The sequence below is a fragment of the Emydura macquarii genome, unplaced genomic scaffold, assembly GCF_026122565.2.
Source record: "Emydura macquarii macquarii isolate MOO-44397 ecotype Brisbane River unplaced genomic scaffold, CSIRO-AGI_Emac_v2 contig_2205, whole genome shotgun sequence".
Lineage (NCBI taxonomy): Eukaryota > Metazoa > Chordata > Testudines > Chelidae > Emydura > Emydura macquarii.
Genome location: NW_027132342.1, coordinates 19,514,950 through 19,527,733, shown reverse-complemented (window position 1 = coordinate 19,527,733; position 12,784 = coordinate 19,514,950). Strand labels below are relative to the sequence as shown.

General features: G+C 45.5%; 1 protein-coding gene across 7 annotated transcripts in view; it reads left to right on the top strand.

Moving 5' to 3' along the window:
- The first annotated feature begins 1,682 nt into the window (after positions 1–1,682).
- Positions 1,683–12,784, top strand: part of LOC137160779 (cytochrome P450 2D14-like) — a 50,934-nt gene continuing 39,832 nt past the window's right edge. The window contains exons 1-6 of one of the 7 annotated variants that reach the window (XM_067559620.1): positions 1,683–2,154; positions 5,076–5,206; positions 6,345–6,488; positions 8,413–8,542; positions 10,377–10,557; positions 12,065–12,244. In XM_067559620.1, coding sequence (XP_067415721.1) covers positions 12,224–12,244 — 21 coding nt within the window. In that variant the 5' untranslated portion in view covers positions 1,683–2,154; positions 5,076–5,206; positions 6,345–6,488; ... (1 more) ...; positions 10,377–10,557; positions 12,065–12,223. The other 6 variants (XM_067559616.1, XM_067559621.1, XM_067559619.1 and 3 more) reach the window with 6 other exon arrangements.

Here is a 12,784-nt window from a genome sequence, read left to right as displayed (position 1 = left end):
AGGTTTTGGAGGTATGGCAGGTAACCAGGAGGTAATATACCTCAGTGTTACTTTCAGGCAGGATGTAACAGACGCGCATATCCCTGTCTGGTCATTTGAACATTGTGTATTGTCCACTATTTGCACACTGGGCTACAAGCAAAATAAGAGACTGTGAAATTCACAAGAAAGGAAAACTACAAGATGAAACAAACGGCATGGAGAGTAGGGTTTGGGTCCTGTTTACGAATAAAGACAAAGGATTGTTCTGATATATCTTGGCATGCAAGGAAATAAATATGGTCCTCTACTAGCAGACAATCTGACAACGTGCCTGTCTCTTGAAGATAGGGTCACAGCCAAGCTGGCAGTAAAGTGCTGCAAGGATTTGGATGAGTATTGCTCTACAAGATGTGTGAGTATCTAGTTAATCAAGTCTCGGCTCTAGAATGTGTGTGATGATTTTATTTCATATGTAACTGTTTCCAATACTTCTACTTGCTATTACTGGAATCTCTCTGCTTTGTTAAATAAACTTACACTTGATTTCACTATAAACATATAAGTGCTGTGCACTGAACTGAGTGGTGAGTTGAGTGGAACTGGTAAGCTGACTGTACCAGTTCTTTGGAAGCAGCAAATCTGTGAGTGTCTAGTAGAAAAGAGGCTAGACACTCCCCAGAGATAGACAGAGGTTAGAGTGTGCCAATTGCTAACTTGTAGGGTAACAGCAAGGGCTCTGTGGACGTACAGGGAAGTGTTGGTGTTGCCTGTGGTCGATGGAGTTGTGGAGCTGACCCAGACAAGGCTTCCTCATGCGAAGGGCAGGTGCTAGCAAGGTGCCCCAAAACTCTAGCTCTCCTAGGAACTGTCAAACTTAACACTATTAATATTAAAAAAACAGGGATAACTGATAAGAAGGCCCATAGGATTGACACTGAGGGACCCCAGCCTGCCCCTAGCAGGGCATCCTGAACCACTGGCAAAGTGCAGGAGCAAATTTGTAAAGAAATACAGAGTATGCTGGATATGGGGATAATTAAAGAGTTTGGTAGCTCTTGGGCTTTCCTTGTTGTGTTGGTTCCCAAGAGAGATAAGTCTGCAAGCATTTGTGTTGATTATGGAAAACTTAATGATGTCACAGTTCCTGAAACAGATCCTATGCCCAGAATTGATGACATGCTAGATACTTTGGGCAAAACAAAATATCTGAGCACACTTGACCTGGTAGAAGATTGACAGACTCCTTTAAACAACAATGCAGAAGAAATCTTTGCTATAGGACTTTTTGGGATTTTATGATTTCAAAACGTTACCTCTTGGGTCAATTAATACAGGAACCACATTTCAGAGGCTTGTCAATCAAGTGTTAAATGGATTTCAGGACTTTGGACAAGTTTATATTGACACTATAGCAATATTTAGCAATTCTTGGTCAGAGCACAAGAATCACTTGGGTATTATATTGCCCAAACTCAGAGATGTAGGTTGTACTGTAAAGGCATCTAAATATAAAATTGGAACACTCAAAGTTTCCTTTTTGGAACCTTGGATTGAAAGCACGTGAATCTTTCCTGACCCCTTGAAAGTGAAAGCCATTGTTAACAGGCTTATCCCCCAGACCAAAAAGCAGATCCAGTCTTGGTTAATTATTACTGCCCATTTGTGCATGGGTTCAGACATAGTGTCTGTTTTCACAGTCTTGTGCAAGAAGACAAAACCAAACACAGTCATGTGGGCAAAGGCTTATCAAGATTTTGATAAGATAAAAGAAATTTTTGTCAGAGAAGCCCGTTCTGTCCAGTCCAGATTTTGATAAATGTTTGAACTATGTACTGATACCACAGACATTGGTTTAGGTGCCGTATTAATGCAATCAGGAAAAGTAACAAAAGCATCCCGTTGCTTTTGTGAGCAAAAAACTGACACCTCCCTCCCCCCCACTGAACAGAATTACTCTGTCAGAGGAAACAAATGTTATGCTGTGAGGTGTAGACAATCCAACAATTAAGGTCCTGTCTCTTGAACAGAAAGTTCCCGATTTTAACTGACCCACTCTCCATTAATTTGGTTACACAGGACCAAAGGCACCAGGTCCAAACTGCTGTGGTGGAACACGATGCTCCAAGAATATGACATGGAAACGGTGCCGATGGCTGACGCTCCTGCTGCACTGTAAGAGGGGAGAGGTGACTAGGGTTACCATGGGTCCGGGCTTCCCTGGACACAGCTCTTTTGTGAGCCTCCGTTCTCTGGGGTTTGTGCAGAGCAGAAGCTGCAGCTCAGAAAAATCCCCGATTGGTCCCTCCCCTGCATCCACAGCTGCAGTGGCGTACTGTGGGGCTCCAGCGCCTGGGACCAAGCCTGCATTTATGGCCCCCCTCCCCTGCACAAGGCAGGAGGGGCCCTGATGCTGCCCCCCAGTTGCCCTGGGGGGGGGTCTGTACCTGTGGGGGGGATAAGGCCTGGGGGGCTTGGCTCCTCTGCCTTCTCCCCTCCCCGCACTTACCTGCCACACAGCACCCGCCTCTCCTGCTGCAGCCTGGCACCGCTCAGACCGGGCGGCCTCACCCCCCCAACCCAGCCTGGGGCGGGGGTCAGCCCTTCATGATACATGGGGGAGGCGCAGAGTGGGAGCAGCCACCCCTCAGCCTCCTGCACCCCTTGCCCATCGTGAAGGGCCAGCCCAGCACCCCACGCTTACCTGCCGCTCCAGCCCCACAGCCCGGTGCCAGCTTGGATGGGGCAGCTTCATCCCCCGGCCTGGGGCGGGGTGGAGGCACCAAGCCAGCCCTTCACGACACACAGGTGGTGAGAGGTGCTGGAGAGGCCGGTGCCCCCCATCCCCTGCACGTCGTGAAGGGCCGGCCTGGCGCTCCCCCGCAGGCCAGCACTCAGGGGCCTGGCTCCCACACCCCCTCCTTGGTATGCCACTGCGCAGCTGGTTGGTCCCCTGCAAGCCACAGCTGCCAGATCCTGCCCTCCCATCCGGGGGAGCGGGTCCTACAAGGAGGTGCTGACTGATGGCTGGCGCGGCATCCTGGGCTTGCACCAGCCCACCTGCCACCATGACAGGAAGCAACACTGCTCCCCACATGCAGTGAGTACCCCTACTGCAGGTACCCCCTCTAACACCCCCAACTGTACCCCCCCAGCTCCTCCTCACCCCCAGTTCCCCTCCTCCGGTGTTCTCTTTTTGGGAACTTGAAATATGGTAACCTTAGGGGTGACCCTAACAGACCTTTTGTGCTAACTGGCAAAGGGCACATTGTTGTCTGAATATTTAGCCAACAGCCCAATTGGTAACAAGTTGGTCATGGGCATCATTGCGTGATTTATGTAGGGGTTGTGTGTAGAGAGTTATGTATGGGTGTTGTAATATGTTCTTATACACATTGTGGAGACAGCTGATAAACAAGTTTGTCTGAGACAAAGGAATATTGGTTTGCCTGTATCTCCACTGTAAATTGAGCAAGGTGATGCTCACGGTTTATTATAAATGATTCACGGTTTATTATAAATTCATCTTTTCATAATAATTCATTCAATTATTATAAATTCATCTTAGTGTTGTTATGCTAAAATGAGGTGTGTCTCCTCAGATGAGCTGGCGTGTCTCCTGGGAGACAACGGCTTTAGTAATTTCTGTGATTGTCCAGTGAAAGGCACCACATCACTGGGGAGCTCAGGACCTGGGGTTCACTGAATGTTCTGTGCAAAGCACGGTTTAAATTGGCAGCGTCTTGAGGAGTTTGCTGGTAAGGCAGTCGGATGGTGTGGCAGACCACAAGTTTAAGCTCCAGCAAAGCTCTCTCTTGCTATGGCAGAGAGGTGACAGAATGTCTTATGGCTCTGGGCTCCCTGAGGAGAGCATCATGTCACTTCTTTTAGAGTTTGCTTTCTGCATAGAATAATGTTTCTTGAGATTTGAGAAACACGATGCCCAATTTAAAGGTGCTGGTAGGTCCAGATTGTGACTGTCCCACCCTCTTTCTCACAGTCAACAAGTTGCTCCTTGTCATGCTGGCATTCTTGCTCCCATTGCCCCAATCTGTGTCGCTCCAGATGCAGCTTTTCCTCTCTCAAATTGCAGCTTTATTCTGCCCCAGCTGCAGTTTCTGGAGCAGAAAGCTCCAAATTCAGGGAACCTGCTGATTAGGACCCAGTTTCTGCTCCAATTGCTGCATGCAGTCCTGTCCTCCTCCTCCTCATTTGGCCTGCAGAACCTTTATCACAAGCAATGGTCTTTAATATTCGGGGGGGGGGGTTTGCATGGCTGGCAGCTAAAAATAAAACACCAGGCATGAAATCCAGGCCCCACTGAAGTTGATGGGAAAACTTCAGCTGGCTTGAGTAGAGCCACAATTTCACTCCATCTTTTAACAGGTGAACTGAGTACACTTGATGTGAAAATTATGATGATGATCACTTTTCAGACTAGAGCCATCCTTTGCTGAAGCCAGGCCACTAAATATAATCCGAGGGTCATGGAATCTCTATCTACCAAGTAACTAATTTTGTTGAGCCATAGCTGTTCAAGGCAAAGTAGGTGCAGAGAAGCCTACGTAAATCTTGAAGAAATCTGGGTGTTGCAGGAATTTATACTGGTGTTTCATTAGGCAGTGCTTTAAATTCCCTCAAAGTTTCATTTAGTTATAGTATTTTTATTACACACACACCATAACCCCCTCCAAACTGTTGTGTAGTCTTCCTTCCATCATAGTATGGGTGAAGTGATCTCTATATGTGAACAATGTATACATTGATTTGGGATCCTTTGGGATGAAAGGGACTAGAGAAGAAGAGTTTAATTTGTGTTGGGGCTTGCTGGGGCCCAGCCTGGCACCTCTTCTGTCAGCGCCATGGTGTGTGCAAGGTCATGCTGTGCAGAGGCTGCCATTTTGGTCTACAAAATGGCGTCCTCCATGTGGCTTGACCTCACACACACCACACTGTGTGGAGGACGCCATTTTGGTCTAAGTATGATATTCTCTTCAGTGCTTGAACCCTGGCAGCTCTTTCTTTATAAATGAAGCACTGTATGGAAGTGTATTTGATGTTATGAGAGACCCAGTCACATTTTCATTCTCTTGAAGGGCTGTGTTTTAATGGAATTGTACCCGCACTCCATCACTAATGGGATTCCACTCAGTCTGGAGAGCACAGTCACTGGGATGCTTCGAGTGGAGAACGAGCATGCTGAAGCGAGGCACTGATGCTGTTTCAGGTTGGTCCTGCTTTATGCAGGGGGTTGGACTAGATGACTGCCTGAGGTCCCTTCCAACCCTCATCTTCTATGATTTTGTGATCACATGATTGAAGAGTTGGTGACATTTCCCGCAGCGACACAAGAGGACTTAATTCAAGCCCCTGCTCAGTGTGCAGGAAAGGCAGCTGGGCACTTCAGACAGCAGAGCTTATGAGACAAAGGAGCGGAGTTTGAGGAACAGTTTCAACTACTTTGTATTCATTCTCCCCAATTTGAGGACTTAATCCTTAGGCTGTACAACAAGGTCTTCCTAGGGAGTTGCACCTACTTACACCAGTGCTGAATTCTGTCTACAGTCTTCTTTGAGGTAGTTATGAAAGCTCACATAGAAGATCCAGGCAGGGCAAATCCTCTCTGGATATGGCACTGAATATAGTGTCCAGGAGGCCTAGGGAGGAGCACAGGAACATAGGAATAAGACCACTGGTTCGTCTAATCTAGTATCATGTCTCTGACAGTGCAAGAGCAAATCTTTCCCGATGTGTATGCATATGCACAGTATGGACACAACACAAGTACTGAATGGGGACCTACACTGCCTCTCAGTCCTTTCTCTGAACCTGCAGGGTTCGGCAAAGCTGCTTTTCCCATCATAGTCTGTGTGCCTTTCTCTCAGCACTGCGGTAGATTGTGTTACTTCCCACGACTCCCCTCCCTCCTGGCTGCTGGTGGAATTACACGTTGCCTCACTTTGCGCAAAACCAGTTTGAGGCATGTAATGTTTCATTCCACCTTCCCCAAGGCCCGTCAATAAGCCATCTCCTCTCTAACTTGTAAGGCTGGTTTTGCCTTTAACAATTCCATTTAACTAGTTTGCAGAGCAGGTAACATTTTTGTTTCACTCCTAGAGCCCAATACACATTTCTAATGATAAGTCTGGAAGGTGATCTAGACAGGCCCTGAATTCCACACCCCCCCAACACTGGTTTCTCATGCAAGAGGGCACATATCAACCACAACAAAGTTGCTTTACAACAAAATCCAATTCAGGTTGTTTTTTTGTTTTTGAGGGATTTTTTGGAGGAGGGGGAACGATGATATTTACAGGTATTTTCAAATATTTTACCTTTCTTTTCTTCCCTCCTTTTCTTCAAAGGAGGTGATTGATTGCCACTTCCAGGAGCGCTCCAGGGAAAATGAGGCAGTGTTTGAAAAGCATTGTGGATCTTTGTTAGCCAGTGTTGAGCAGAAGATGAAGGAGAAAACCTTCAGCCATGAATATAGAAGCCAAGAGGGTTTTGTGAGTATGTCGAGCATGGCAGAGTAGTGAAAAGTGACTCTCTTTCACCCCTGGGAAAGGCATGAAGGAGAATATGAGGGCGTGGCTACACTGCCCTGCAATTTGGACTACGGGAGGTATGAATAGCAGTGTGCACCAAAGTCCTGTGCTGTAACTCCTGGATTCTGCAGGTGTGAATTTAAAGGGTCCAAGTTCAATTAGTGCAAACTCAGGTCCTTTAAGATTGCACCTGCGGCATCCATGTGGGGAAGTTACAGCATAGGACTTCGGTGTGTGCTGCTTTTCACACCCTTTAGTCCAAACTGTGGGGCAATGTGGCCATGCCTGACACTCCCATTAGTGCCTTTCCCAAGTGATAAAAGAGATTAACTTTTCAGGGCTCTGCAAACCTTTGCTGTTCACATCCCCTTGGCTGAACTTAGAATCTGTGCTGCAGTCTGTACTCGAAAATGGGAAATGGCAAGAGAATTTGGCTTGAAATCATATGTGCATAGAAGAATCCTCTTCACACCCCACTTAAGAGGAATTTCCAGTAAACAGATTACACCAAGGATGTCCGTTTGGGCCTAATTTATTTACATTGAATGTACAAACCTCACTCCTGTGATTTAATCCCAGACAATGGGAGTTAAAGGGTGAGAGGACATATCAGTGATTTAGGGTAAAATACTTTACAGGATGTTGTAATTATCCCCAAACAAGCATTGTAAACCAAGGAACTCCAGAGTTAAGGTTAAATTTAACAGATATCCAAACATGTTAAGATATGGGAATACAGCTGGGACACAAACAACCTTAACTCACCCTGTAGAGATGCCATGCAATAACCACATGATAATGACTGAGGGCGTGGTGTTTGGTCCCCAGTTAGATTAAACTGATTTTTAAAGACGTTAGTTCCCCCTCTCTCCAGTCTCGTGGTGTCATGAGCAGATGTTTGTATCCCATTGCAACTGACACCACGCAAACATTTTCCTCATTCTTTCCAGGCAAAAGACATCCTGAAGCAATTCCACAAAGACAAGGAGCCAGAGCCTCACCTAACTTTGTCATTTGATAAGCTACTCTCATATCTCATAAGCGCCGGCTTCTCTTTTCAGTGTTCCTCTTTTCTGGGGACCTTCTTTTCTAGTCACCAGTCAGTACAGCTCTTGGATTAGGGTTTTGTATAGTCAGCATTTATTCAAATAGAATGGATGAAGCACTAGAAAAGGTATTGTGGAGAATAATTCTGTATCGGCAGCAGGATATATTAGATCAAGGAGGTCTTTTCCGTCTTTCATTTCTTTGATCGGTGTTACTTAATGAAAGGTGCCGGATTGACAGTCCCTTTTAGACTGAAATCCTGTCTTCAGAAGGGGTAGAGAATGGGCAGCGGTAATGCAAGATTAACACGGGCACCCGTGCCACACTAACATCAGCGTGCTTCGCTCCAATCCAGACAGACCCATTCTAAACATGAGAGAGGAATGTGGTGTCCTTGCCTTTCCTCCAAAGACTGACAACAAGGGAGCCAGTCAGCTCCCACTGTGATTGTGCCAAAATGGGTGCGGGGTTGTTTTTTGTTTGGTTGGTTTGTTGGTTTACTCTGTAAAGTGGGCATCTGTTCCACCAGAAGCTGAGCTGAACCCACCAGTTTTTGGTCACATAAAATATTGAAGAGTTGTTAGAGGGTGGCAGCATTTAATCATTACAGTCCTGGGTTGATTTTGAACCAGGAACCTAGATACAAAAGGCTCCATAGTCTGTTCCCTTGAGTTACATACTCCCCCTCATGTGGGACTGGATTGGAACTGATGTCCTGTAGATGAAAGGCTCTTTATCCCAGCCTCAATTTTCTTCTTTTAAAAAACTGATCAATCTTCATTCTTAATGTGTCTCTTGTATTACTCTTCAGCATTTTTGGTTTTCTTTTCCCCCAAAGTGGATTTAAAACGAGGTGACCACCTGCAGGAAATGGCTTTGCACAGGAGGAGCAAAATGACATCTTGATGGAGGGCGGCAAAGAGCTGAAAACAACAGGAGAGGAAAATCAGGGTGATGGAGAAGGAGAGGTCAGCACAGTTCTGAAATGACTGTCTGTCCTGAATTGCACTGAGCTGTTGTCTATCAGTCTAATCTGAACATTTCTAGTAGACCAATCTCAATGGTTGGTTTAAACAATTTCACTCCAGAGCTGGTGGCATTTCCATGGTGGATAAAGGGGTCCCTGTATATTGTCTTTAGGCACTATATAAATTATAAGCAGCAATTATAACTTTGTTTAGGAATGCCCCAGGAAGCAACTAAGAGTCAGAATTCTCTGTTAGACATCACTATAATGACCTCTGTGGTGAAGGATTAAAATCACACAGGGTCACGATTTGGACTTCAGCAGGTGGATTAGAAGGTGAAATGGGTGACAAACTTTTTTTGTATGAAAATATTTCTTTTGTGCAATGGCAAGAATTATGGTGGGAGTGTCAGTTCCCGTGTTAGGACATGATAACATTTTCAGCTGTAAATTCAGCCCTGAAGAAAGCTGTTTGGGTTGAGAGTAGAGACTGAAGGATCCACCATCCTCCACAGAACAGGCGTTCACAAGAGGCATCGATGGAAACTCATTGCTGTCCTTTCTCTGTCAATACTGGGTGTCTCAGCCCTGATCTGAACCCGCTGTTTGCGCAAGAGGGGAGTTAGGTCTCCATCTCAGTCTTTGTCCTCTCTTCTGACAGTGCCAGTGCCTCTTGTGAGGATGTTTAGGTGATGTGGATAACTAGCCCCCTAGTACTTAGCTGAGATGAGTTAGTGGTTTCAGTCAAAGCCATTGAGCAATGGTCAGACGGGCAGGGGTTGGAAGCACTGACCTAGGATGAAAGGCTCTGTCTCCCATCCCCACTTCCCTGATTGCTACAGTCCCTAGCTTAGGATGAATTCTGGGGGGTTATTTTCCATATTTATCACTTAAAAATACTGTGGGGTTGAAATGGTCTCTGTGGCCCAGGTCCTCAGCTATGACTGAGGAGAGCACAGCACAGTTCAGAAGGGGGGGGACAGAAATCTAGTTTTTGTGCTCTCCCAAACCTGGGCTGACTGAGGAGTCCTAGTCTCCTCCCGGAATTTAGAGCAGACCAGTATGGCAGACCAGGGCCAGCATGGCAGCTGGAGATCAGAAAGGCTTTAGGACACCCCAGCCATACCCCTTAACCTGGCAGCAAGGATGGAGGGATGATATAGGAGTCACAACATAGGCTGGACCCCATCAGAGGGTCACAACACTCTAGGAAGATCATCGTATGACACATTCACCTGCTCCACACTTGCACATCCCCCAAGATGTGTCATAAAATGGTGGCGCCCTATCCTGAGATCTGGGCCTGTCTATTTGTTTGAATCGGTTTTAAAATCTGAACATTAAGTGACAATTTAGAAATGTAGAGCAAACATTTCAAAATGCAGTACATAAAATTATGCAAACATGAACCGGTAGAGCACACTTAGGGCCAGATTCCAGGCTCATGCCAGCTTTACCATCACCAGGTAGCTCATCAGTGGGGTTATTCCTGATGCATACTGGTGCTGGAGGAGAATATGGCCCATAATGCACAAAGTGAGGCCCTAGTCCAGCGAAGCACTTAATCACACGCCCAATGTTAAGATGATGAGTAGTCTCTCAATCACACATGCTTAAGTGCTTGGCTGGATCAGGTCCTCAGCCTCCAGTGTAAACAGTTTTATGCTGTATGTCATGTTGGCACCTAATTGTTTAATTCATGAATGTAATAAACGAATAACACTTAAACATTCTGGTGTCTGTTTTACAAAATGGTCTCTTTTCTATGGCTTGTTTTGTTTCTGTCTTTATGGGCATCTGCTTGAAAAGAATTCCCTCCCATCCCCCTTTAATAGGAAGGAGGAATCAGAAAGCTTGCAGAAAGCTATGGAGAAGTCAAAACCATGACATTCTTTGTGAAGATGTTCCCTGAGCAGAAACAGCAGATGGAGGAGTCCTTCAAAATGCTCTATGCGATGGCAGATTAAATTGATGGTACCCATCAGAACTACACCATTATGAGTCTCACGTTTAAGGGTATTAGTCTTGTTGCTAGTATATTGGGCATCAGTGGAATAAATGAGGAATCTACTTGTAATTTATTCCTTGCAACTCTACAAATCAGGATCAGATTACTTCACGTCCCACTGTAGGATCTGGAGTGGTATCTATTCTGATTGGCATAAGAATAGCCATATGGGGTCAGGCCAATGGTCCCTATAACCCAGTATCCTATCTTTTGACAGTGACCAATGCTAGTTGCTTCGGAGGGAATAAAAAGACTGGAGCAATTATCAAGTGTTCCATACCCTGTCATTAAGTCCCAACATTTGGCAATCAGAGGCTTAGGGACATCCAAAGCATGGGGTTGCATCCCTGACCATCTTTTACAGAGTCCAACTAAGTTCCTATTGAAGTCAGTGACTGTTTTGTCATTGATTTCAGTGGGAACAGGAGCAATGCCTTAATTTTAACAAAGGGCGGGGGGACCTGTCTGCTCTGTGTTGTGATACCCAGAGAGAGATTAAAATCAAACATGGCTCAGACTGATGAAAAACATGATCTCAAATGCACTCTGTAGAGATGGATGTGATGCAGCTGGGAAGAAAAATGTGATCCCCCATTTTGAGCATCATAGGGCCTGTCTATACCTACACAGCAAAAACCACTGTGGCAGCATGTCTCAGAGCTGAGGTCTGCAGTGCTACAGATAGCTGTGTAGACGTTTGGGCTCAACCCCTTCTCCAGGTTTCAGAGCCTGAGCCTGGAATGTCTACACAGCTAATTTTAGCCCTGTAGTGCAAACCTGAGTCTGGGATCTGTTGCTGTGTTTTATTTTTTGCCACGTAGACATATCCTGAGAGGGAAACGGAGATAGGCAGAGTGCTGATCTGTTTCCCCAAACCTTAAAATGTGGTCCTGAATTGTTTCAATCAATTACTCCTGCGTAAATCCATTGACAGCAAAGGAATTGGCCAGATGGCACAGAGGATAATTTGGCCAATAGAACATTGATTACTGGTGCTGATGCAGGAGGAGGAAGGAACCCAGCTTGACTCTCAGAGCTTAGGTTGGGATTTCAGAGTTGGCAGGTAGAAAAGACATTTCTGCTTATAAACTGAGCATATTAGCTACAAGTAAAATAAACAGGTAGCTCCCGCCCTTCCTCCTCCCCATCCAAAGCTATTGTTATAGTCACTTTCAGAGGAGAACTGCACTTTACTATATCAGGTGATTGCCAATGCTTAATTAAAGTCACAATGCAATTTTAGTACAGTACTAAATGCGAATAAGAGAGGTGGTGACTCCTAGCTAAATCATACCTCCTCTGCTACAATAAATATTAGGATTAATTTCCAGACTGTTGATTCAGTTTCCTTAGGGGACAACACCTGCTTCAGAACTAAATAACGTTATCAAAAAGGGGATGGTCCGATTAGTCTGTTTAAACATCTGCTTGACAGCCTGGTACCTCAAGGGAACTGTTTGTTTCAAACTCTGAAAATGACAAGAATACCCACCGACATGTTGTTCTGTTTTCCAGTAGCATCTAAATCTAAGGAGGTGGCACACGAGCTAGGCAACAACATCAAATGGATATAAAATTGAGCAGTACGAATCTTTTCACAATGCTCCAACATGATTTGCCATTTCCTTTCACTGCCCTGAGTTCTGTGTTGCTCTTGCTGTGACTGGCTTCGTTATGAGCTTTCCTGTGGTCAGGGTGAGTAACTCAGCTTGTTGTTGTTTGTTATTTGTGTGGCTGTTGTGATTAGCAGCCCCAGTTCTAGCAGCTGAAGTTAGTCCTGCTTTGAGCAGGGGGTTGGCCTAGATGACCTCCTGAGGTCCCTTCCAACTCTAAGATTCTATGATTCTGGACTGCTGTAGCCCCATGGGGGTGCCATGCTGCCAGGATTGCGTTTCTGGTCAGGGTTAACAGTAGAAAAGAGTAAAACTTCAGTGGGTCAATAATGCCAAGGATACATAATTGTGGTGCTTTAAGAACAATTCCCAACATCTCCTTAACTGTGTGTGTAACTTTTGCCGAAGAGGCTTGTGTTAGCTGGCATGACCATATCACCCCCCAAAAATGTAGGCTCCTTCTAATTTACATGTATTGCTAATGCTGTGGGTTTTATTTACATCCCAGAGAAACAAAACTCCTATGGGTTATAAAGACCTGGGTTTGCATAAGTGTGTTATTTCTGGAAATATAGTATATGATTTCATAACTTCAGACCACTGCTTGAGGCTACTTTCTCTG